Source organism: Apium graveolens, chromosome 6, assembly GCF_009905375.1.
Source record: "Apium graveolens cultivar Ventura chromosome 6, ASM990537v1, whole genome shotgun sequence".
Classification (NCBI taxonomy): Eukaryota; Viridiplantae; Streptophyta; class Magnoliopsida; order Apiales; family Apiaceae; genus Apium; species Apium graveolens.
Genome location: NC_133652.1, coordinates 34,268,877 through 34,294,654, shown reverse-complemented (window position 1 = coordinate 34,294,654; position 25,778 = coordinate 34,268,877). Strand labels below are relative to the sequence as shown.

At 33.7% G+C, this 25,778-nt stretch overlaps 2 protein-coding genes across 6 annotated transcripts; one reads left to right on the top strand and one right to left on the bottom strand.

The window, feature by feature from the left end:
* Positions 1 to 12,501: 12,501 nt before the first annotated feature.
* Positions 12,502 to 14,970, top strand: LOC141668928 (cadmium-induced protein AS8). Of its 5 annotated transcripts, none has more exons than XM_074475994.1 (4): positions 12,502 to 12,652; positions 13,353 to 13,599; positions 14,189 to 14,440; positions 14,629 to 14,970. In XM_074475994.1, exons 2-4 carry the CDS (start codon positions 13,359 to 13,361, stop codon positions 14,640 to 14,642), a joined length of 507 nt encoding a protein of 168 aa, XP_074332095.1. In that variant the 5' UTR covers positions 12,502 to 12,652; positions 13,353 to 13,358; the 3' UTR covers positions 14,643 to 14,970. The 5 variants fall into 5 exon arrangements, with proteins under 5 accessions (XP_074332095.1, XP_074332097.1, XP_074332093.1 ...); XM_074475996.1 differs by having other exon boundaries at positions 12,513 to 12,647; positions 14,216 to 14,440; XM_074475992.1 differs by having other exon boundaries at positions 12,514 to 12,647.
* Positions 14,971 to 15,389: 419 nt separating this feature from the next.
* Positions 15,390 to 19,299, bottom strand: LOC141668649 (growth-regulating factor 4-like). Its single transcript, XM_074475613.1, has 4 exons — positions 19,158 to 19,299; positions 18,802 to 19,054; positions 17,571 to 17,949; positions 15,390 to 16,304 (listed from the first exon to the last, which is right to left on the bottom strand). The coding sequence occupies exons 2-4, from the start codon at positions 19,001 to 19,003 to the stop codon at positions 15,845 to 15,847; spliced, it is 1,041 nt and encodes a 346-aa protein (XP_074331714.1). The 5' UTR covers positions 19,004 to 19,054; positions 19,158 to 19,299; the 3' UTR covers positions 15,390 to 15,844.
* Positions 19,300 to 25,778: the final 6,479 nt, after the last annotated feature.

The window sequence follows — 25,778 nt, the reverse complement described above, 5'->3', positions numbered from 1 at the left end:
AGTTTGATTTAATTGGAAATTAACTGAAATATGAATTATAAATATTTCAGAATCTCTTTATATTTATTTTCTTTTAACTCAAAAATTAACTTAGAATATTTCAAATTCTAAGTAAACTGCTTAGTTGTTAATTTACATCTTAAATGTGTAAAATTAACACAAGGTAGAATAACAGTACTCAAAGGTATAGAGAACTGAGTTCTCGATAAGTCAAAATGACTTATCGGCAAGTCATTCTAGAGTTCTCGAGTGGGTCCTCGATAAGTCTATCTACAGACTTCTCGAATGACTTCTCGATAAGCTCTATTATGACTTATCGATAAGACCATGTAGAGTTCTCTAATAATGTTAATTCAAAGAGTTCTCGACAAGGATATTTTGAGACTTATCAATAACTCAGAACTAAAATAATTTAATTCAATGAATTATTTTAGACAAATACTTTTGGAAAATTTATTCTGATTTCAATTTGATTTAATTCAAATAAATTAGAATCATTTTTAGTCCATTTTCGGACAAACTGGGCATTTATAAGAGTTCTCGATAAATCATTTCTTAGTTCTCGAAAAGAATTAATAAGAAGACTTATCGAATGTACCTTTTTCATAATCAAAATTACTTCTCGATAAGTTTAATATCAAACGTTTATTTGACTTCTCGATAAGTATTTTACTTTTTCTATAAATACCCAGACTTCTCGATACATACACTGTACTTACACTTTTTCGAGATCTCTAGTGACCTAACTTTCAGACAAAAGGCGATTTCTCTCTCGTTTTTGCTCCTTTCTCAAAACTTTTTCTTACCCACTACTTCTACACACTAAAATGGCACAAAACATTGTTAGAGCTATCATTCCAGAGAAGGGAACCAACTTTATTGCTTTTCTTGATGCTAACCAAGCCCCTGATAGTTTCAAGGGGTTTGTGAAGTTTCTTTCTGAATCCTATATTGCAGGTGCTTTAACTGCAAGTCATGTGCTGTATTTGGACGTTCTTCATGAATTTTGGACATCAGCTATAACTAGGACAGTTGTTCTAGAGAATGTTACTTCTATGGTGGTCACCTGCATAATTGGAGGCCAAGAAATTGAGTTTTCAGCTGTTGATGTGAGTACACCCTTGGGATTACCAACTGAGAACTATGGAGAGATGCCAACTGCAGATGAGCTGAGTGAATTCATGGACTTCATCAACTATAGTGGCTCAATCAACTTGGCAAGCCTGAACAGGACAAACCTTAGGAAGTAATGGTCCTTTGTGTTTGATTCTGTAGTGAGGGCTTTCACCTGCAGAAAAATTGGCTTTGACAACATCTCAAGTGTGGTGCAGAAGCTGGTGTTCTCAATAGCTCACAACAAATATCTGAATGTTGGAGCTCTAATTCTGGAGGAGCTAGCTACAAGGCTTACTATGCCTTTGAAGAATAGAGGTAAAGAAATCTTTTTTCCAAGGTTTATTATGTCTACTTTAGCTCATAAAGTAAATGACATACATTTGTTAGCTGGTATTGATAGTAGTAGAATTGGAAATTGTAAGCAAGTGTCCAAAATAATATTTGGCTCACTTACTACAAAGAATAAGGTGAGTGTAAGTCTTAGAATCACTCCATTTATGTTAAAGAGATTCATGACTTATCCTTACCCTATGCCAGACATGAGGGCTCCTCAATTTGCTAGTTCAGCTATGGTTCCTGAGCCTGTGGAAGTACAAACACAGGCACACCAACAGGGACCTTCCAAAGCTGCAGCCCCTTCTTCTAAACCACTAGATGTTAGCAAACCAATCACTTTAGTCTCTCAAAAGACTGAAGTGAGTAAAAAGAAGAGAAAGGAACCAACCCTTGCTGTTGTAAATGATGGTGAAACAGTTCAAACTGAACCAGAGTCACCCTTGGTCAAAAGACCAAAGAAGAGTAAGATACCTGAGTTGACCACTCAAAACACCCCTGTGTCCTCCCAAAAGGGCACAGTTGAACAAATGGGGAGTAAACAGTTACTAGATGTATCCTCTCAACAGGGTGTATCTATTGAAAAGAGCATTCACCCCAATGCATCATGTACTGAGTCAGCACAACCTGCACCTAGAGTGTAGGGTAGAAGAAATAAGGATGACACACACATTGAGGGAACATCATTTGAAGCTTCCTCATCCATTCAGGGGGAGCTGCCAACACTCACAACTGAGCAAACTTCTCTAATCTCTCAAATTTCTTCATCAAATAGAGCACTTGAATCTGATTCTCAAGTGCACCAACACTCAAGTGACATGGTTCATGAAACTGTGATCACCACCCAGAACCAACATCTAGATGGTGAGAGGCTACTAGCTGGGGTAAACCTTGATGACACCATAAAAAACATGGGGGTTTCATCAGTTTTTACAGAAGACCCCATGGTCACTCTTGCACTTTCATGTGCACAATCATCCTCACAGTTGAATAGGTTTGAGGGTAGTACTCTTGAGGGAGAGCTATCTAAATTCTCTCCAATTCAACTGGAGGTTCCTCTAGAAGGAACAACTCCCCTCAAAACCCTAGCTGAAATTGCCTTGGCAGTTGAAGCTAGGAGTACAATTACCAATGACCCTGTTATGGGAGAGGCAAGTTTATCAAATTTATGTGACAGTGCTCTGCAAGGTGCACAAAGGTTTGAGGCTGGTGTACATGACAGTAACCCAATCAAATCCTCTCCAATTCCAATGGAGTTTCCCACTACATGTGGTGAACAACAAACTGTCAAAACCACAGATTTATCTGTGAGTCAAACTGTGACTTCAGTCACAGGTAGTAATCTGGACATTTCTCAACAACCATCCACATCTCAATCCAGCCAACCACATGTCATGGCTCAATGGCTACAATATATAGAAGCTCAGCCTTCTACATTTGATGACATGTTGGTAGATCAAATCTCAGGCTTGGCCAATCTCTCTCAGCAATTGCTCACTTCAGACATGGGGAACCAGGACTATCAAGCTATACTGCTATGCTTCAATGAAGAGGTTGAACAATAGAAGGAGAAGATAGTAGATGAGGCTGAAGAGGATGGCAATGTAGATGCCTGGTTGTCTGATGACCATGTGGCAGAAATGGATGAAATTTTGGCTAGATTCAGGAGGGGGTACATAACTATCATGGGAAGCAATGCTAAATCTCTCACTCCTCCTGAAGTCTACGATGCCATCATGGATGTGCACAAAGCTCAACTCAAGGCTTTCCATCTCTTTGGAAAGGCCCTTGAAGTAAAATTGACTGGACATGAAGATAAAATCAGGAAGCTGATCAAGGAAAAGATGGATGACATTGTGCCTTCTCAAAAGGACATCAAGGATAAATTCCAGTTTTTCACTAAGCAAATGTCAATGATGAATCTGGCCTCCATAGAGAAGGAATTGTCAAATATGAAGAGTTCTTTCAAGACCCTGTTTGATCAAGTTCAAGCTCATATCAAAAATTCAAATGATACCAGGGTCAAGCTAAATCAAATGCATATTGCTAGGTATGAGCCTTCATTTCTTCTTATGGAGGGTGTCAGAAAAGCTGTTGATGAACACTTTGGGTCCTTCTCAACCAAAACCTCTACTCCTCAAATAAAAGAACTTCAAGATCAAATTTCTTCAGTTCAAGCTTCCAACTCAGATTTATCTTCACAAGTCAGAGCTCTAACCACATTGGTTGAGAGTCAACAACATGATATTCAAGCCCTAGTGGAGTCCCATAAGCATTTACAAACGCAGAATACAATTGCTTTGGGAGCCATTATGGGAAAACTCAACATACCACTGCCAGCATTGCCTGAAGATGTAAGACCTGAGATTCCTACTCCCCTACTCATGCCTGTCACCAAGACTAAGGGGGAGATAGATGCAAGGCTAGCACAATCAAAACTCAAAAGTCAAGTACAAGGTCTAGAACAAGAGAGGCTCCTTATGGCCGCCCAAGGTCCAGGAATGACACAAGAGTTTGACAATTTGCTCACTGGACTAAGGAACTCTCTCAACAACAACTTCTTCACTTATAAAAAGACCTTGGAAAAGACTATCAATTACATCAGGGTGCTGCAGATCCCAGTCAAGGACCAGTTTTTGGAGAAAAGGATAGTGATCAATCTTAATGATTCTGGTGTAGACAGATGTATGCAGGTCAATTTCAATTATCTAATTTCTAGAAGAGCATCTGAGGTGGATATTTTGATTAACAAGGTCAGGATAATCACCAATGAAGAGAAAATGCTACTAGCAGAGTTGAAGAAGGCTCAAGAAGCTGCATTCCCAGAAGCCTATCTGCATCCAAGCAAAGGGGTGCACTATATCTGCTCTACAACCAAGCAACTCAAACATTTCCAAGTACCTAAAAACTGTGTCATGGCTAACAGAAGACTGATAATGGTGCTTGAGTCTGAGCTAAAAAGTAAGAAATTGAAGACTAGTGAAGATGAAGCTATGATCAAGATTCTGAGGAGATACATTGATAACCCTGAAGCCAATTTGCCTAAAACTCAAATCAACACAGATGACTTGGGTGATGATGAGCAGAAGAAAGATGGTCAAAACCCTTCTTGCTCAAACTCAAGTCAATCTAGCAAGGCAAATGGTGGAAAAAGTGATAGTGAGAAAGAGAAGGAGAAGAAAAGTGGATCTAAGACTCAAAGGAGGGGTGGAAGGAGACAAAGATAAAAGAATGATACCTCACAACCCCTCCAAACCCTAAATATCCAAATACCAATTGCTAAACCTTCACATTCAACCTCATCAAAAACTGCTCAACCTCAAATCTCTAAGTCTAAATATTTCTACAAGCTCACTGCAAACTCTCTCATCAAAATTCAAATCTCTCACAACCATACTTCTCTGAAAAGACTCAAAACTGTACCTTCATTCAAGCCACCCCATAAAACACACTTCAAAACAGTTAGAATAGGTCCAAAAGAAGCCAAGGTCAAGAGAAGACTCAGAAGACAAAGAAGACAAAGAAGAAGATAACTGATAGCTGAATTTCTCAATGATCATGGATTTGGTGAAAAGGCCATCTGGAACAGATATGATCAAGATGATTTCCAACCTCTAAATGTTATAGATTCAGATGAAGAATACTTCCAACAGCTAGCTAAAATAATTGTCAGAGTTTGGGTTGTTAACATCAAAGAAGTTAGAATCTACTACAGTGATGGGTCCTTTGAACATCTTGGAAATAGACTAATGGATTCTCTATCAATTGTTGAACTGAAAAGGGTGATAAGCTTGATGAATGGTAAAGATTCAGCCACTAAGGCATGGAGAACAGTATTGGCAGTGTTTGTGATTAACAGAGAGGAGATGAGAGATGAGCATAGAACTTTGCTAGCTGAAAAGAGGAGAAAGTATGAGCATGACATTGATGAGTATATTAGAAGATCAGAAGAGTTGAAGGCAGCAGGCAAGAGCAGAATATCAAAGGATGGAAAATTTCTGAATGTAAAAGCTGGCTCTTTGTCAAGATACAGGATAGGGATGTTAGCTAGTTATCCTAAGCCAGATTTGCTGAAACTAATAGAGGCTCAAACTGACACCCCCATCCTAGAAGAATTGGAAATACTTGTACAGATTAAGAACATAATTGAGAAAGGATCAGAAAGCTCACTCTTTACTTAATTATTGTAAACTGTCAAATGTTCAATGTACAAGCGTTGTATCAGCTTTTGTATTGTTTTATTTTCATTCTTTAACTTGGGGTTCGTCTTGTTAACAGGCATGAATTTGTGATAAGCAATCTTCTCACAAATTGGGGAAGATTGTTGTGCAAGACATGTCTGTATCATAACAAGACTAAGTCATATTGATAATCCTAAGATTAGTTGTATTGTAACCTTAATCTGTAATTTATACTTGTAACACTTAATGTCTGTAAAATATAAATGGAGCAGACTGGAGCATTTTTCCCTAAACAGTGTCAAACCTAAGAATTCTATCTGGAAGAAGATCAAAAGGTCATGCCTCAGAAGAATTATGAAGAAGCTTGGAGTTGAATAATTCTGTTTGGTGAAAAACATTCTAAGTCAAGATCTCTACAAGTCACAGAATTAGTGTTATAGAGAAGTCATTCGAGAACTCAGAAAGACCTATCGAGAACTCAGAAAGACCTATCGAGAACTCAGGAATCGTCTATCGAGAACTCAGGAAATGCTATTAGAGATATCGATAAGTCAGATATCCATTCGAGAACTCAGAGATATCGGCAAGTATACATTCATTAGAGAACTCTGAGTTATCGATAAGCCAAAGTCCATTAGAGAACTCCGAGTTATCGATAAACCAAAATTCACTAGAGAACTCAGAGTTGTCGATAAGTCAAGTCAACAATGAAGTTTCAGAGATATCGACAAGCCAACATGTCTATCGAGATGTCGAGTTCTCTACAGCTTAATTGGAGATCTCGAAGTAAAGAAACTTCTCTAAGTACAGAATTGCAGAACAGTTCAATATCCAAGGTTGCAAATCAACAAACAATTCACACAGCTGGATTGACAAGTCTACAAAAAGCAGCTTGAGAGATGTGCAAGATTAATGGTAAAGATTAATTGACAAAGGAAGATTAAAGTGAACACGAGATGCTAAAGATATGCTAAGCCAGAAATGGAAGATCTGTTTTTCTATAAATAGAAATGACAAGTGACAGTTTAGAAAAGCTAATAGCATGTCTTATTACACACTGTGTAAACCATCAGTTAACTGAGTTATAAAGTTAACACTGGTCCTTAGTCAGTTGTAAGAATTAAGATTAGAAATTGTATTCTCTCTCAAGAAAGAAGCTAAGTTCTAAACCAAGAACTTAGAGATTTTCTAACAAAACACTGCTTGATTTTTAATATAAAATTAAGTGAGTTTTGAAGATCTTTGTTTTACATATTTGCATTGTTATTTACGTTTAACATCTATTCTACAAAATCATTGATAACAACCAACTGCTAAACCCAAAGTCGATCAAAAAGTAAACATTTAAGCCAAAACACATTCACCCCCCCTCTGTGTTGTATTCATATCTAACATAGATTGATTTATTAAGATAGGAAAAAACCCGCGATGCTATGCACAAAGAGCGGGATCTCAAATACAAAATGCAGAAGAAATGCAGTAGAATAGTGCAGAAAAGTACAAAATCTGGTGGAAAAATTGCTGTAGAAAACTGAATTATTTGGTGCAATAATCTGCAGATAAATTCTATATTAATACACTGCAAAAAATACCAAATTTGCTGCTTGAATATGCACGAAACAGTTACAGAATTCTGCAAGCGGGATCTTAAATAAAAACTGCATAAAAATTGCAGTAGAATACTAAATAATTTGGTACAGAATAGTGCAGAAAATTGATGCAGAAAAGTATAAAATCTGGTGGAAAATATCGCTGCAGAAAATTGAATTATTTGGTAAAACAATCTACATATTAATTATATTATAATATGCCGCAAAAACATACCAAATTTGCTGCTTGAATATGCAGGAAACTATTACAGAAATCTGCTAAAAAAATTGCAGAAAAATGGTACAGGTTTGGTGCAGATAAATGCAAAATGTACTGCTAAAATCTGCTCAAAAATTGCAACAGAATTTTGCAGGAAAATGCTATTACACTGCAAAAATTGTATAGCCATATTAGAAGTATAAAAATTGTAATAATCCAGAACAATGAATCAGAGCAATCCACCTTTTGCAATAAATTCTTAAAAAATCTCCACTTTTTTTGCAAGTTTGCTGGTAGTGTTCTTGGAAGACTTATTGTTCTTTTTCTCATTCCACATTCTAGCATTACACTTCTGGAAAATTTTGGACGGTTGTCCAAGGTCCATGTATCCACTCCACAAATCTGTGATTTTTTATGACAATAAGATGATAACTTGTGATTTGCTTAATTATTTGTAGAAATAGGTAACCAACATTAAAAAGATTTATACCTGAATTTGGTTCATCACTTTCTTCATCAGATAAATATTCGCCTCGATGAATGTTTACTATAACATTTGTAAAATCAAATTGATATGGAATTGTTAGACAAGCTAAACATTAATACAAATGAGCAACTTATATTACAACATACAATGAGGATTTGATGCATCTTCATTGTCATCTGAATAGAACACGAAACTATAGATATTAATAAATTGGACATTGTAAAAATCTTTACAAAGTTAAGTCAAGTACAGAAAACAGCACCGGAAATAAATTGCTCGTATTCTGGCATATGCTCAAGTGGTTCTTCATCCGCGTCATTGAGTGCTTGTAACAATTTCTTGATATTCATGCATCATTAATCAAAAAATAGGTTAGACACACATACACAGAATTCATCATAATTTTGTAAACACTGCTGTGAAATTCACTATATAAAATAGTTACAATTTATTGACTAATTTCTTTTAAAATTTTAGAAATTATTGATAATTTTAAAATTTTGAGTTAATAAATATTAGTTATAGTTTTAGTTTACTCCCATGAGTCATTATAACCATCTGAAATTTTACTCTAAATTATAAATTGTGATAAAAAGTATTATTATCCATATTTAATCCAGTTTAGCGTCACAAAATTTTTATTTATCATATATATTGAAAAAATAATTACAATTCTTGTAATACAAGATTAACATTTAGGAATTATTATATTAAATGTCATCATTATTTAACATTTTTAGTTTAAACATATGTAATTTATATAATAAGCATGTTGTTGTGTACAATTATTTTTGAAATATTTTCTAGAAGAGGTTTAATTATCTATTTATGATGTTATATTAATATTCACCTCATATGACTAAATATTCACCTTAATCCAGTTAGATGTTTTAACTTTTTCATTTGGCCTCCCGTTTGCAACCTGGATCATGCCATTCCGTACCAATTCAATTAAAATTTCTTCACCTGCACTGCTGCACATTATCTCCTAGCACGAATTTCAGTCTGGGAGAAATATATAAATTGTATAAGGAACTTTTTGTGACTTGCTTACATAAGATCAGACCTGGAGGTCAAAGAAGGACAATGAGATGCACGGGGATCATTGATCTGACTGAGTGTGCTGCTCATGTTTTGCTGGACATGAAATCTCCAAAAAAATTATATCATTGATCATTGATATTTTAATTTATATTTAAAGCATATTAAACAACAACTCTTAATAATGAACAAATGCACTAAAATGCTAATAACTAAAAACTGTACTTTGAAAGGAAATCAAATATGGTAAGAGAGAACTTTGCACATGTTCTTATATAATCTTTTGGATTAAGAAAGATATTAATAACACAATTCACAACTATGTTAGCTAAAAATATATATCTAGTTCAATACAATTCTGCAAAGAACAATGAAATGCAATGAAATGAATAAAAAACCAAAATAAATCATAGTTACCAGTTTTAACTACTTGCAGTAGTTCTAGTACAACTGCAACAACTATGTTTGCAAGTGCAGTAGTAGTCTATATAATATCGAACTTGGCTTCCATTAATAGTACATAAAAAAATCACATTAAAAAAAATCAAGCTTGTTAGCCTTATAGGTTAAGTATGAATGCTACTATACGTAAGACAAAATTACTTGATATAAGCCAAGAACATAGGTTGAACAGCGACAGCTTGGTCAAGGACTAAATGGCAAGCATCGATAAACACAAATACATAGATATTTAAAAGAACTGTAATGTACCATTAGAAGAAATAGCGGGATTTATATTTTTCGAATTTAGTCATTGTAGAGTGTGAGGTCTGAACTGGTGTTATAGGATTGCAAGTCAGGTCCCGAGAGCGTAGCTTTTAATCTACAGAGAAACAACATATTTAGCTACATCCATATATACATAGCAAAAATATTAGTAAAAAAAATCATACCCTTATGCACTAAATACGTGTTAATCAAAGAAATACACAAAACACATTGATCATTAGCTGATCAGAACTTGTCAATAACCACAAATAGATTGATTTATTAAGATAGAAAAAAACCCGCGATGCTATGCAGAAAGAGCGGGATCTCCAATACAAAATGCAGTAGAATAATGCAGAAAATGGATGCAGAAAAGTACAAAATCTGGTGGAAAAATTGTTGTAGAAAACTGAATTATTTGGTACAATTATCTGCAGATAAATTCTATATTAATACGCTGCAAAAAATACCAAATTTGCTGCTTGAATATGCACGAAACAGTTACAGAATTCTGCAAGCGGGATCTCAAATACAAACTGCATAAAAATTGCAGTAGAATACTAAATAATTTGGTACAAATAATGCAGAAAATTATGCAGAAAAGTACAAAATCTGGTGGAAAAATCGTTGTAGAAAATTGAATTATTTGGTACAACAATCTACAGATTAATTCCATTATAATATGCTGCAAAAACATACCAAATTTGCTGCTTGAATATGCAGGAAACTATTACAAAAGTCTGCTAAAAAAACTGCATAAAAATGGTACAGGTTTGGTGCAGATAAATGCAAAATCTACTGTTAAAATCTTCTGAAAAATTACAGCAGAATTTTGCAGGAAAATTTTATTACACTGCAAAAATTGTACAGTCATATTAGAAGCATAAAAATTGTAATAATCCAGAACAATGAATAAGAGCAATCCACTTTTTGCAACAAATTCTTAAAAAATCTCCACCTTTTTTGCAAGTTTGCTGGTAGTGTTCTTAGAAGACTTATTGTTCCTTTTCTCATTCCACATTCTAGCATTACACTTCTGGAAAATTTTGGACGATGGTCCAAGGTCCATGTATCCACTCCACAAATATGTGATTTTTTATGACAATAAGATGATAACTTGTTTAATTATTTGTAGAATTAAGTAACCAACATTAAAAAGATTTATACCTAGATTTGGTTCATCACTTTCTTCATCACATAAATATTCGCCTCGATGACTGTTTACTGTAACATTTGTAAAATCAAATTGCTATGGAATTGTTAGACAAGCTAAACATTAATACAAATGAGCAACTTATATTACAACATACAATGAGGATCTGATGCATCTTCATTGTCGTCTGAATAGAGCACGAAACTATAGATATTAATAAATTGGACATTGCAAAAATCTTTACAAAGTTAAGTCAAGTACAGAAAACAGCATCGGAAACAAATTGCTCGTAGTCTGGCATATGTTCAAGTGTTTCTTCATCCGCGTCATTGAGTGCTTGTAACAATTTCTTGATATTCATGCATCATTAATCAAAAAACAGGTTATACACACATACACATAATTCATCATTATTTTGTAAACACTGCTGTAAACTTTATCAGCACACCATCATCTCCTGCCAAAACAAAAACAAATATAAGTAAAAAATAAATATATAAACATATAAAATCTACACAAATAACAATATTAATAAGAGATTAGACACACATACACTTAATTCACCACAATCAGAAAATCATGTGCTATGTATTTAGGCATAGGTTAAAAAATCACGCATCATTAATTAAAAAACAGGTTAGACACACATATACTCTAAACTTTATCAACACATCATCGTCTCCTGCCAAAACCAATATAAATATAAGTAAACAATAAGTATATGAACATATAAAATCAATATAAATAACAATACTAAAATCACGAAAAACAGAGATCGAAAAGATGGACATAATTACTAACCTGTAGAGCACGTATAACCTGCAAAAAGAGAGAGAAAGAGAGAGAAGAATGAGATTCAGAGATTATAAATTTATGTAAATAAGAAAATTGATTCATTCATCTCATCAAAATTAGGCACGTGTTTATATCTATATATATCTATCTACTTCAAATAAAAGTAAAAAATAAGGAAGATATTAATTAGTGATTATTTTGATGACCTTTTAAGGCAATTATAGATCCTGGGAGGTAGTTCTGATTGGTCAATAAAAATCGATTTCAATGCTATTTTTTTGTGTTTTTTCTTAATTTATTTAAATTATCATGAAAGGTAAAAGGGGGTAAAGGAACCATGTGTTGATTGTCCGCTAAATGTAAGTTTTCTTCTTCCGTGTGTAAAAAAGGAATAAATAAATCAATCAAATTCCGGGAGGCTTCATGAAGTGCTTCTTTAGGAGTTAAACTTCCATTTGTCCAAGGAATTTGAAATTCAAAACATAACCAATAAGGAAACTAAAGATTATTATTGACATAGAGATTTAACCATATGTGAGAAAATTATGCAAATCTTTTTTAAATTTGTTAGTTTCCTTAGATAAGATGTTTAAAATTCAAAATATACCTAATTTAGTGTTAGTTAGATTAATAAATGAATAATTCATGGGTATGTTGTATATGTAAAATGGGTCACGGGTAACCCATTTAAAGTTGGACTATCCATAACTGAAAGTATATTTATCAAAATGGATATAGAGGAGTATAATTTTTATTGGATGGGAGGGTATTTAGTGTTATTTGATTTTTTGTTTGTTAGCAAAGTTTAAGAATATATTGATATTGATATTGATTAGTTGAACTCGAGCCCGTTTGTAAAAAGTATAAAGCACGGCCCATTAGAAATGGGAATATTCCAAGATAACTGGAAAATTTATTAAACTATCTAAACGCCATACATATGTACACATAGTCACATACTGACATACAGAGTACACACACTGGAGAAGGCAGAATTTTTCTCAATTCAAAGCACTGTTTGATGGTAATGTAAGATATCAATTTCTCTATTTTACCTTTTGCATCCTCTCATTTTCTTTCTCTATATATATGTTCTATAAATACTGTTGTAGTTGTATGTGTGTTTTTATTTATAATATCCTACAAGTTTTCTATCTACTTTGATTTGTCGATATTGAAATTTCCAAGCACTACTTTAGAACAGGATTATAATTTATATTATGGTATGCTATAGAAAATATCAAGAATTTGTAGAAATGATTTTATTCTTCTAATTTGATTGATTTCAAGCATTCAAGTGGGAATAAATTGTTTCAACTCTTCTAAATTGATTCATCATAGCTATCTCAAGTCCTCGTTGAGTCGTTTCTCTTTGACTGGTTACCCCGTGTACATTGCTTCTACTGTTCCTGAATTTAAGTGCTCGTTATTCGTATTTTTGGTTTCTATGAATCGTTTCGGATGGGCCTCTACCTAATCATCATGATTCGATAATCGATTTACAACACATTGGAAAAATAGTTAGTAGCTGTTTAAGTAATTTAATTACTATAAACATATGCATTTTCTTGTTCTTATATGCCTAGTTAGATCAACCTGTTAATACTGTTAGACAGGTTATAATTTAACTTTAGGTTGAATCTTTTTTTTTCGTTGCTATTAATTATTGTTTACTAAATTCTTCAACTTTTAATTATTGTTTACTAAATTCTTCAACTTTTAATTACAGGTACTGATGATCATAAAGGGGTTATTCAGGAGATACGAAAGATGGAATCCAGTGCATCCAACATCCGGAGCCCTTTGGGGAATAGGAATAGGCGTCGGCTGTGGTGTTGGGTGGGGTCCTGGATTTGGTCCTGAGGTGATTGGTTATGTGGGAGCTGGCTGTGGTGTAGGTTTTAGTGTTGGCATCACCTTACTTGGTTTTGGCATTGGTCTTCCGGCTAATTTTATATATGAAGGTCCTTATAAAGGTATCTTCATTTGCTTATTAATGTTTCTCTTTACTGTCTCCTTTAAAATGACTTTGTTCAGGAGTATAGTAGACTAGGAGAGAGGAAAAAAATGTGACTTCTTTCATTTCCGTTATAAAGGAGCTAGAAAATAAAGGAGAAGGAACCTAACACTTTCAGTTTACCTTGTTGATTTTGCAAAGGTAATGACAGTTAAAAAAGTTGTAATTTTAATTACCAACTCTTTGCCGAATTACTTGTGTTATAAAATACCTCTTCTCTTATTGAGGAAGGGTGAACTGCAGAATGGTATGCTGTCCATTTTCGCTTGTTTTTGGATGAAAAGATCTAGGAAGAAGAGTGTCCCGTCTTCAGCTCTCCTATTCATTATGAATTCCATAACAAAATTATTGGATACATAAGTGAAGCTTGTCTACTAATAACAGAGATTAGATCTAAAAGAAAAAAGTTCCCATTTAGTCTTTACAATCTCTGTGGTAGATGCTTGGTTAATTCATATTATCACTTTCAAGTTCAAAGCATTTTTATGTGTCCTTGAGTGCTAAGTGGACCTCTAAGTTTTTAAATTCTTTAAAACTTTTTTACCAAGCTTTTATGGCTACAAGAAGTGGTGCAGTGAGTATTGCTCATTCCACTGCCCTACCTGAGATGAGGAATGTTGCATTGGATGGTTGGAGCAATATAGGACTGCATGTATCCGGTGTGAAAGAAAAAGCAAGCCGTAGTTTAATAAACTTGAGGCATAAACAACATACGAATGGAAGGATAGATTTTCCTGACTTGAGGACCATCATGCAAGATTGTCTAAAGAAATTCCAAAGCAAAAATCGTCCTCCCAAAGGTGTGTTTGCCCATGCAACTTAAGCATCTTTTGGACATAACTCTTTCTTTCTGAATAGATGCCAGTATTTAACTTTTCATTTTGCCTTCATTTCTTTTTATAAATCCTGTGAAGGCTGCTTTTTTATCTTTTTGAGTTTGTTCTTTCTGAATATACTGGAGTAATATGTGTTCAATTTGCTGTTGCAGGCTTCAAAGATTGAAGAAACAGAGGACAGTTATCATCCCCATTTCTGGCTTTCTGTAAACCTTTCAGATAGGCCTCATTCTAAAACTTATTGTACGTTAATGATGATTGACATTATACAGTTATCTCTTTAGATTTGCGGTATACAGTTATCTCTTTAGATTTGCGAGTGTGGAGGAGAGAAGGACCGTTCGACCTAGCACTGTTCTGTAGCTACCCCGGGAACTTGCAGCATTTAATTACATGATTCAGTTTGTATAGTAGTAAGTTCTGTTATTTTTTTAAAAAAAATTTGAGCATCACAATCTGTTGTAATTTGAAGTTACAGGGCCCCTGTTCATGAATTTTTCTGGGGTTTATAATTTTATGATTTCAAACAATTATGGCTAGACCAATCATATATAACTCAAATTTGGGTGTGCCAGTGACTGCTGCACTGGAACGTGTATCAGTGATTGTGTTGCTTCCATTTGAGCCAAAGCATGTGATCCGGACATATGGATGTGGCTTCTTAGTCTACTGTTAAGTCATCTTTTTATATATTCTTAGTATGCCAAACCAACCATGCGGGTACTCGTGCAAGAGTAAAGACTGAATAGAACACTTGAAAGTAGGATTTCAGGATGAGACGTTCCCATGCCGCTTGATTCTGAGAATGGGGGAGCTTAATTTTCACACACTCTTGTTAAAATTTCAAGCAATCCTATTTAGTCCTACATTTAGCAATACATACTCATTACAAAGACAATTAATTAAATGAACGTTCAATAACTACAAAATATATTACGGAGCTGCTACAGAATTCTCTGAACTCTTCATTCATTGTACATACATGTTTCTGATTATGCAGATTTGAAGAGAAACCTAGAAGAGATGGAAAAGATGGCTTGAAGCCCCACATTTAGAGACAAACTACACGAGTGCATCATCTGCCAAATATAAGATCCCAAAAGCATAAGGCCTCATAAAATAACAGTCTACAATCAATCAATCATCATGATATCTGGCACAAACATCATTTATTGTGGAAAGCATAGTTTTGTATCAAAACAACTACTAAAGGTAGAGCAGTGTTAACAAACAAACAAGCATCATCTTAGAATCCAAGTAGTAATCTAGTCAGGCAACTTGGACCAGCTTTGGTGTTCTGATCATCAGCTTGGTGCCTTGTTAAAAGCTTGTCCTCCCCTCAAAACCATCATATAGATAAAGAAAACATTAGTTTGGGGGAACTTTGAATTCACGATCTTGGGAAAAACCAATTCCTGTAGAGTATTCGGAAGTAGCCATTGGAGTGGAGATCGATAGCTGAGTGGTGGAGAATGAATTCTTGTTACAACTAACATTATCAAGTTCAGTCCATGATTCTCTAGCTTTTGGCCACTCGTCAAAAAATGGACGCATTGAAAGATCCCCTTGTTTAACCGGGCCTGGTGAGCCAATTTCATTGCGAAAGAAGCAAAGTTGCTGCTTTGACATTGTAGAATCATGTTCATTAGTTGTTGGCCCCTGCGAATTAGAAACATTTCTTGTTTTCAAGGAGGAGCTTGAATGAACAGATGGCAAAAGACGCCATGCATTGTCTATATTAGTGTCCAATCCAAGACCCCTAACAGTGCCTGAAACTTCAGGAGAGAAATTATGCACATCTGTATCAGGAGTCTGACCCTGGAGATACCTGCATATTTCATCATGCATTTTATGCTTTAGAAGCTCTACAATACTTCAACTGTATTTTTCGGGCAATGTAAGACGTTCAACTAAACTTTTGATCTAACATAAATTTAAACAGTGATATTCAATATAAAGAGGGGAAAACAAGGATGCTTAGTAATATGCTGACAACCTCTTTATGCCTCATGTGTTTGCAAAAGAGGATTTCAAATCAGCTGATGTTTCTAATACTTTCAATTAATTTCTGGACCTTCTCAAATATAATCTACTTGCTTTTATATTTTTAATTTTATATTTCACTTAAATTTTATCAGGAATCTGAGTCAAGCCAGCTCGCACGCAGCTCAGTTAATGAAAAGCATAATAGGGAATAGAGACAAAGCGAACTCTAGCCCCATGCGAAATAATAATCAACACATATGACTACATGAGTTGACACTAAATTACAAATGCATAGAAGTGTATAATTTTTAAGCATACAGCTGATTCTTGGGAAATTTAGATTATTTTCATGGAAGTTCTAATTCCAGCCTGATAATGTACAAAGTAATAGAAGCTAGCATCTTATACAGGCTTAATAGTGATGGCTAGCCCACTTGGGATAACATATCAACAACTCAGTGAAAATCTTTAACCTACAAAGCTGGTTTACAAGTAGCCATACAGGCCCGGGTTGAATAGAAATAACTTGAATACAAATAGTGTTGAATATTCAGGTTAGCATGCAAATGAGTGAAGGACACACTAAATGCTACTAATCCCCCATCCCTCTTCTTCCATTCCTAAAAAATGTAGCTCAATTAATTGTTGCTAGAACTAAATGCATATATTATATATGCCACAGAAAGACTATGTAAATGTAAACATTTGATATAATAATATGTGAGGATTCTACTAATTTCACAATCACCTTTGAGAGAACTACCTCCTCACATTGTTGATTACCGCTAAACTCTGTAACTAATAACAAATGAATATAGTAACATAAGACAATAAGAATAGAACGCTTCTTGAAGTTGGTCATATCTGATTTAAGCACTTGTATAACCAGCGGGAGATACATATAAATTACAAATTGCTTCCTGGTGGTATATGGTTGAAGTTCAAATAATAACTTCATTTAAGAATTAGAGGCCGGTCATCTCTGTCAGAAAGTTTTATGTTCAGTTATTAAAGAGAAACTATAAGATTACTAAAGAGCTAAAAGACAAAATAAATTAAGATGCAGCCTCATAAATATATTAATGCTTTAATAGGGATAGCAACAAACCTGTAGTCTTTGTTTGCGATACCATAAGGCAAAGGTTGTTCCATCTGCAACGTTGATAGATTGCTTCCATAACATAGTGTCTCTGAATTAACATTTGAATACAAGGGTAAATTCTGAAATCCACTCCCACTACTCTGAAAGCTTCTACCACTACTGCTGCTCCCAGTTGCTATGTGGGACATCGCAGTCGACAATGACTGCGAAGTAGATTGAGATTCCACAGGCTTTCTTGAACGGTTGCGGCCACGGTGCATGTGCCGCTCACAATATTTGGAGTCTGGATAGGCATCTTTGGAGCACCTCCACTTTTTGCCATCAGTCCTGCGGCACCTACCCGGCTCAGGATCGAATTTTTTCCCATAATAGGAACAATAGCCCACTGCACACAAAGAATCGTATTGTAGGCGGTACGCATCAGATAAACAGAAGATGACTATAATGAAATTTTTGCAAGTATAGATAAAAAACTTTATTACATATACAAGGTTAAACGAAACGCCTCAAGGTGACACCATATATCTACACCATATATCTGCATTACCATTTATGTGGCATTTTAAAGACAATAGGTACAAATTGAATCTAAATGTGATCCAATAACTGTTCCATGTATATTTATGCATCCATTAACTTATATATTATGGACTCAGAAATATCCAACTAATCACCTTTGATTACAGAGAAGTGATTATAATACTGAGACATAGTTTTAAGTATCATCACTTAAAATCAAATGTAGCCATAATTACTTCAATAGACATAATAGCAACACCTTGACAACATTGGGGGAGTTGGTAGCTAACACTTGAGCTCCCAGCAGGCTCGAGTTAAAATCCCAATATTCTAAAAAATTAATTTGCATTCTTAGTTTGAATATTGCCTTAAAAAAGGACTCTAGTGATCCACTCTAAATCCCAAAAAAAAAAAACAGTGCTTTCGGGTGACAGCAATAATCTCAAAGTGAAAGTGTTAACATCTAAGATTGTACATATAACAATTGAATATTGAATCCCATCCAATGCATCTTACAAAACACCTTCTTCTATAGAAAAACTTGCTAAATTCCCAAATGTAATCAACAAGAACCAGCAACCATTAAAGTAAAAAACAATCAGCACAATTGACCAAATCAAGAAGCATGAAAACATTACAAACCCGCAACATAATGTATAATAAACATATACTACAAAATTCAAAAAAGAACAAGAATATGATTTGAGTTGAGGCTTACAAGTAGAGTGATGAAAGAACCTAGCAGACAGAGCCTCCAAGCTCCTCCTAATAGTAATAACAAGTTCAGGTGGCACAGGTAAGCCTGCCATCAAGTACTTATACACCAGTGCTTGTTGCTCTAGCTCCTGCCATTGCACCGCCGTGAAAGGTGGCCGGAACCCATCTTCCGTCATAGCAACCGATACTAAGTTGCCACTCATCTCACCCACCCACCCACCTACCTCTATATATAGTATTTTTATTAAGAAAAGCTGCAAAGTCAAAATGTCAAATACAGAAACACAATATCAGAAACTGACCCAGTTAAAGAATTGTGTGTATGTGTGTGTATATAAGAGGGAGAGATGGGGTTACCTTTGGGGGGACAGATCTAGGGTTTGGCCATACTTGGAAATGGGGGGCAAGAGAGAGCAGCAGAGGAAGATAAGAGTTATAAAAGCTGATGATGCCAAGCTCTATAAATGAGAGAGAGAGAGAGAGCTCTTATACTTGCATTACAAACACACATTAGTTAGTTAAACTAGTTGTGTTTGTTATTTTAATCGTTTATTATCATGAGTTGTTAGTTTAGTTTTACTTTTAAGACATGAAATGGTCAACTGCGCAACAACAGAATGTTTGGTAGGATATTTTTCGACTGTACAGTACTGTTTCATTTTATTCTCGCGACTTTGAAAAAATACATCTGAAGGTAAAGTCATACCACGAACTGTTTAATTTCATAAAAAACATCCGAATGTTTAAAATTATGTAATAGAAGGATTCAAGTCTTTTCCGATAACATTTTGACCCGTTTAAAAAATTGAATTTCATTTCAAATTCTAAATTTAATCAAATAACTTGTTTATAAATTTGAATTTTATTTGAAATCCAGAATATTCAAATATTAGTATAAATATAAATATGAGAATTTAAAATAACAACTCATATCCTTTCATTTGAAATCTCACATTTGAAATTAAATGCAATTTTCTAAACGCGCTCTTAAGGGTTTTTCCCGATCATCACAAATTGCACCTACCTCTCGTAGTAAAACGTTACCAGAGGAACTAATTTTAATGGCAAAATAATATTGTTGGTGACAGTCCTTTTTGATAGTTAATCAAATGCTAGTAATTGAACTTGTGAGCTCCCGCAAGGAGTACACGACCTCAACTATTATATCAATACTTTGTTAATCATTACCGGAGGCTGTTGGTTGGGATCAATATCCGAGCATAAAAATGAAAATTATTCGCTTAAAATCCTGTTCACGGAAGAATTTTATTTCTAATATGTCAATAGGATGGGTTCGGATACCTTGAAAGCACCCTATAAATGTTCTATTATAACTATAAATTTAAAATTTCGGTTAAGATTTCTTTGAAAACATAAAGAAAAATGATGATTAGTAGAGAGGAAGCAAAAGCGAGGATATTACTCCCTCTGCCATTTGTTTACACTTTTTGAAATATCTTTTCCAATTATTCATATTTCAAAATTTTCTAAAAATAATAATTTTTATAATTTTTAAAATAACTATACTCACTATTTCTTTCCATTATACCCATTTGATATCTATAATATTAATCAGTCTCATTATTTTACTGACTTTTTTAATTTTCCTATCATTTTTCTTAAACTCTATTTTCAACATAAATATAAATATTTGAAAGGGACGGAGAGAGTATAACGGAAGGTGGTGGGGGCATTTAGGTACACAAGAAAGAAGAGCTGGCTGGCATATGGAGACAGAGAAGTATGGGAGGTGTTTGAACTTTGAAGTGTACTGCACTTTCATTCAACACATATTCACTCACACACACCCCTCAATGGCCAAGCTAGATTCCGACACTGATTTTACAACCCCCCATTTAGTGCTCCCATCATGACAACCTCATACCATTGCGTTCATTGTACTGTGTATTTCTTATCTAAGATTTGGATGATTTTTTTTTAATTTTTGAAATTGCAAGGTATTTAATTTAGATTTTATTATTTTTTTAATTTGATGGTATTTAATAGTAATCGAAAAAAGTTTTTTAAAATTTATATGTATTTAGTTTAGATTTTTAAAAATTTATTGAAACATGGCGGTATTTAATTTGGATGATCACATATCTATTAAAATCTGATGATAATCAAAAGTAAGTAATTTTTTATTTGAAAAAAATTGTGAATTTTAATGGATTTTCTGGTACATTTTTAATATTTCAAAATCTTTTTAAAATGCATGAGATTTTGAAGTATTTTTGAAAATTTTCATGAAATCATGACCCTGCAAGATTTTTCTATTAATTCCACCAAAATTTACGAATAATTAAAATTAACAAAAAAAAATTAAAATTCATGAAACATTATTAATCTTTTAAGGAATACCTGTGCCGTGAATACATGATATTGCAAATGGTATTTGGATCCTGTAATTCGAATTTAGAATGGAATTTTAATAAAAAAAATATATTTAAGTCGCACATTTTTTTTGGTAGATAACCTCATTATTCAAACTATCCCAAAAAAAATTAATTCTAAGTTCCTTATACTTTTAAGCATTCTCCTGTACATTTTGCATCTCTTAGTTTGAGTTATTTTCTAGATACAATGATTGTAAAAAAATGAATTTGAATTGTAGATCTCTTAGCACAGGACGAAATATATGACTTGTTTAGAGCGTAGAGAATCCTGGTATGCATCAGTCATCCCCCTTTATTTCAGAAAATCTGTTGGACCGTTGATACCTTCCTCCCCATTGCTTTTATAAAATGTTACATGGACTATTTTTGTCCCCTCGCATCAAATCATTACAACTTGAGATTGATGGTCATTCACGTGACTTCTGGCCCAAAAAGGCTGTATCTCATCATAATCACAGCTCATATGGGCCTAGAGAACAACAAACGATACTTTCATGGGGTCCAACACCCTGAGTCAGATCTCAGAACCAACCTCCAAGGTCAAGGACCAACAAATGGTCTTCACGGACTTCTGAGTTTTGAATAATTAACAAAATACATAACAAAATTTCAATTTTGTAAATTGTTTTCATGCTGCCCCAATTTATTGTATTAAATGTTAAATTATTACTGCATTTACGTAAAAACTAATGCGAGACACGGGTCTGTATATATACGAAAATACTTTTTTGAATAAATTTATATATATTAAAATAATTTTATATTCAGAAAATGGGGAAATATTTTTTTGTTTTATCTTATATTATATATTAATTTTGTAATATCACATATGCTTCTCATGAACCAATTTTTTTGTTAGATTTTATTTCATAACATTTGAATAAATATCTATATCACAAAAGACATGCAATAAATTCAAATTTGATGGGAAAAAATTATTTTAAATTCAAATGGCTTTAAATAAATTTTATTAAATTAAATAATTCAATACGTAATATTTGACATGAGCGCACGTAAATTCATGTAATTTTAATATAATTATAATATATTGTAAAATATAAACTTTGACCGCGTATCTCGAGATATATTACAAAATTTCATATTTTATATAATATCCGACCTAACCGACCCGAACCGACCCTAATCTAATCCAAAACATTCAAAGTGAACTTAAATATAGTTAAAAATAAATAAAACCGAATTAAATGAGTTAGATTACGATTTTGTGTGTAACCCGCCTATTCAAACACGACCCACACCTCTACTTGTAATAATATGATTTGAGTTGAATCTTTGTATTCAACCTTCCATAACATGATTAACATTTAACAACATTGTGCAAAATGTGTAATAATCCCAAAATTTTGGACTTTTTATAACCCTTATGAATAATGATTTTGCTGATTATACTGAATAAAAAACTTTTCATACCACACTTTGTAGGGGTTCTTTTATTGTCATTCTGAGATCTTATTAGTACTCTATATGGTATATAAGTGTATGTAAAGATCGTCAGAATCCAAATTCGAACAATTTGATTTTTCCCGAAAATCCACCAGATACCGAAAGAATTGAGTACAAGGTAACAGGATAAAAATGATTTAAATTCAAGGAGTATAAGAGAGGATCATAAAAGGAATATAATGTATTGAGAAAGGTTAAGGAATCCCAAGTAATAAGATCCCGGGTATGATCCCTCAAACGATAAACGAGAACGAAAGTTAAGCGAACCGTATAACAGATCAGAGGTCATTAGCCAAGTAATTAGGAGCTAATCAAAAAGGTTAGTGATGATGATGTCATCACACCAACAAGAGAAGGACAAGTGTAACAAGATGACATAGAAAGATGACATAAACATGACCAAAAAGGGAAGGAATTGTTGGTTGATTTTAAGCCATTCATTTTTTACCATGGTAAAAGGTAATTAAGCAAAACAAAAGGAAACAACCAAGCAAAACCAATCAAAAACACAAAACACAAAGTTGACTTTCATTTTCTTCAAGAAGCTCTCGGCTTTCAAGGAAAAATAAGGAAGAAAAAATCCAAAGTCCAAGCTCCACTCAAGCATAAATTCCATGGTTTATTTTTATGGATTCTACATTTCATAACTTAACTTTGGTATGATTTTAAGCTCTTGATTCAAATGGATTCATAGCTGATTAATTCACCAAAGATTAGGGTGAATAGTGTTTTCAAATTATGACTTTGTGTTTCTTGATTTCATTTGCAAGATCAAGGTTATATAAGGATAGATCAAGGTTCTTTGAGGCTCCCTAGTAACTTTCCACCCTTCAAGGAAGGTATAATCTCTTGACCTAGCATTATTATTGAATGTTAAGAGCTTGTTATGAGTAGTATAGTTCATGAGAAGCATGGTTTTTGAATATTTAGAGATTGGTTAGTTTTGTGATGTTTTTATAGTTGTAAATCTTGAATATTAGTTAATGAACTTAAGTAAGCTTTTAGTTCATGATTGAGAAGTAGTATAAATTGGAGAACTTGAGGTGTTGGGGCTGTTGTAGTAATGTATGGATGTAGTTTGGTTGTAGTAATGATTGTGGATTGATTGTGGATTGATTTGGAGTAGTATAAAAATGGGTAATCGCGTAAACATAGCCGTCATAATGCCCGATTTACTTTAGACTGTTTTTGTTCATGTTACGAGCTTCATTTTGATATGTGGTTCGCTTGAATCCGATGTGCGGTTTAGGAGAAACGATCGTTTTAAGTAACGGCGTTTCGCGACCGAACCCTAACCCCTCGCCTTACTTTAAAACCTTGGTTAAGGCCCTTAAATGACTAATTGGAGTATAAAACAATTATGTAAAGTGGATTAGGCAGTTGGTAGGGTACTCGCGAAAGAATCGCCTTAAAACCCTTAATAATTAATTTATTAAAAATGGTGGAGCCGAGGGTACTCGAGCGACTTAAGTGGATCATTAAGCGCAAAAGCGAACATTATGGTCTAATTGGTTAAAGTATAGATTCTTAAGCGACTTTGGTTTAATTCTAACTTATATGATGTTTATAGGTTACCAGACTCATTCCAGGACTTTTATCACCCCCAGTCGCTCAGGCAAGTTTTCTACCCGTTATACTGTTGTTGTGATGTATATATGTATATGCAATATCTTGTGATAGATGCATGATGGTTAATTAGTAAATCTTGCGATATATTGGAGCATGCTGATATGGTATATATGCATGTCTGTTTCGTAATCTTGATATCTCTTTGTTGATTCAAATGCTTATAAGTTGCATAATACCTATGCTAGAGATAAGCAGTAGTTGCGTATACCCTTAGTATAGGGGACCCAAAGGTGAACATTTTCTAAACCGGGAGGCGATGTTCCCGAGTATATTATATATATATAGTTTTCAAAACTATTAATCGAATAAGGTTTATTCGATAACTTTATTTTATTAAATGAATATTATTGTGAATATTCATTCGAGGACTTATGACTCCACTTATTGTATTAAATGAATATTATTTTGAATATTCATTCGAGGACTTATGACTCCGCTTATTGTATTAAATGAATATTATTTTGAATATTCATTCGAGGACTTATGACTCCGCTTATTGTATTAAATGAATATTATTTTGAATATTCATTCGAGGACCTATGACTCCGCTTATTGTATTAAATGAATATTATTTTGAATATTCATCCGATGACTTATGACTCCGCTTCTTTTATTAAATAATATTCTTTATTTTATTAAAGAATAATATTTCGATAATCAAACTTATTTTCTATTATTCAAATAAAGATCGTACTTTCGTATAAGTATATCTTTGGTTATTTAATATTCATTTCAAGTATGAGTTTTAAAACTTCTACTTCAATTATTTTTATAAAGTTTATTCTTTATGGGAATATTATTTAAATAATAATATTCAGATATTTTCTAAATATATCGGGACTGATTTATTTTATTAAATCAGCATTACTCCAAACATTCTTAAAAATGTTTTCGAGTCTTCAAAATGATTTTAAAAGTTAGAGCAGATCTTAAAACTCATTTTTATATTTAAGATCTTCCTTTCAAAGGGGATTTAAATACTCGCTCAAAACCTGAGGGATCCGGGTCTGTGGTGTATTTATATTCGCAACAAGGTTGTTATTTTGACAAATGAATTGATTACTTACCCAACGTTCGGGAAGTAAGCCCATCTAATTGAGTCGGCATAAGCGACATGCCGGGGTACAGTCTATCAATGTGTAAGTGGCTAGGTGGTAGTCCATCAACGCGTAAGAGGCCGGGTGGCGGTCCAGCACAAGGTCCTAATGAGGCCAGGGTGATGACCGGTGGGGGATTCATCCATCTACTAGTAGAAAAGGTTACTTATTGGTATCTTTGCCTGATCAGCAAGATATCGGGTTTATGCCAAAATTCTTTTCTTTCCAAAATTCATTGGATATTACAACTCTGTTCATACTTTACATGACAGAGGTTTTCAGGAAATGTATGAGAGATATATATGGATATATATCGGGACTTAATGAAGTATCTCGTAACTTCATTTCATTCAATAATATTTCAAAGATTGAATCTATTCAAGTCTTATCTT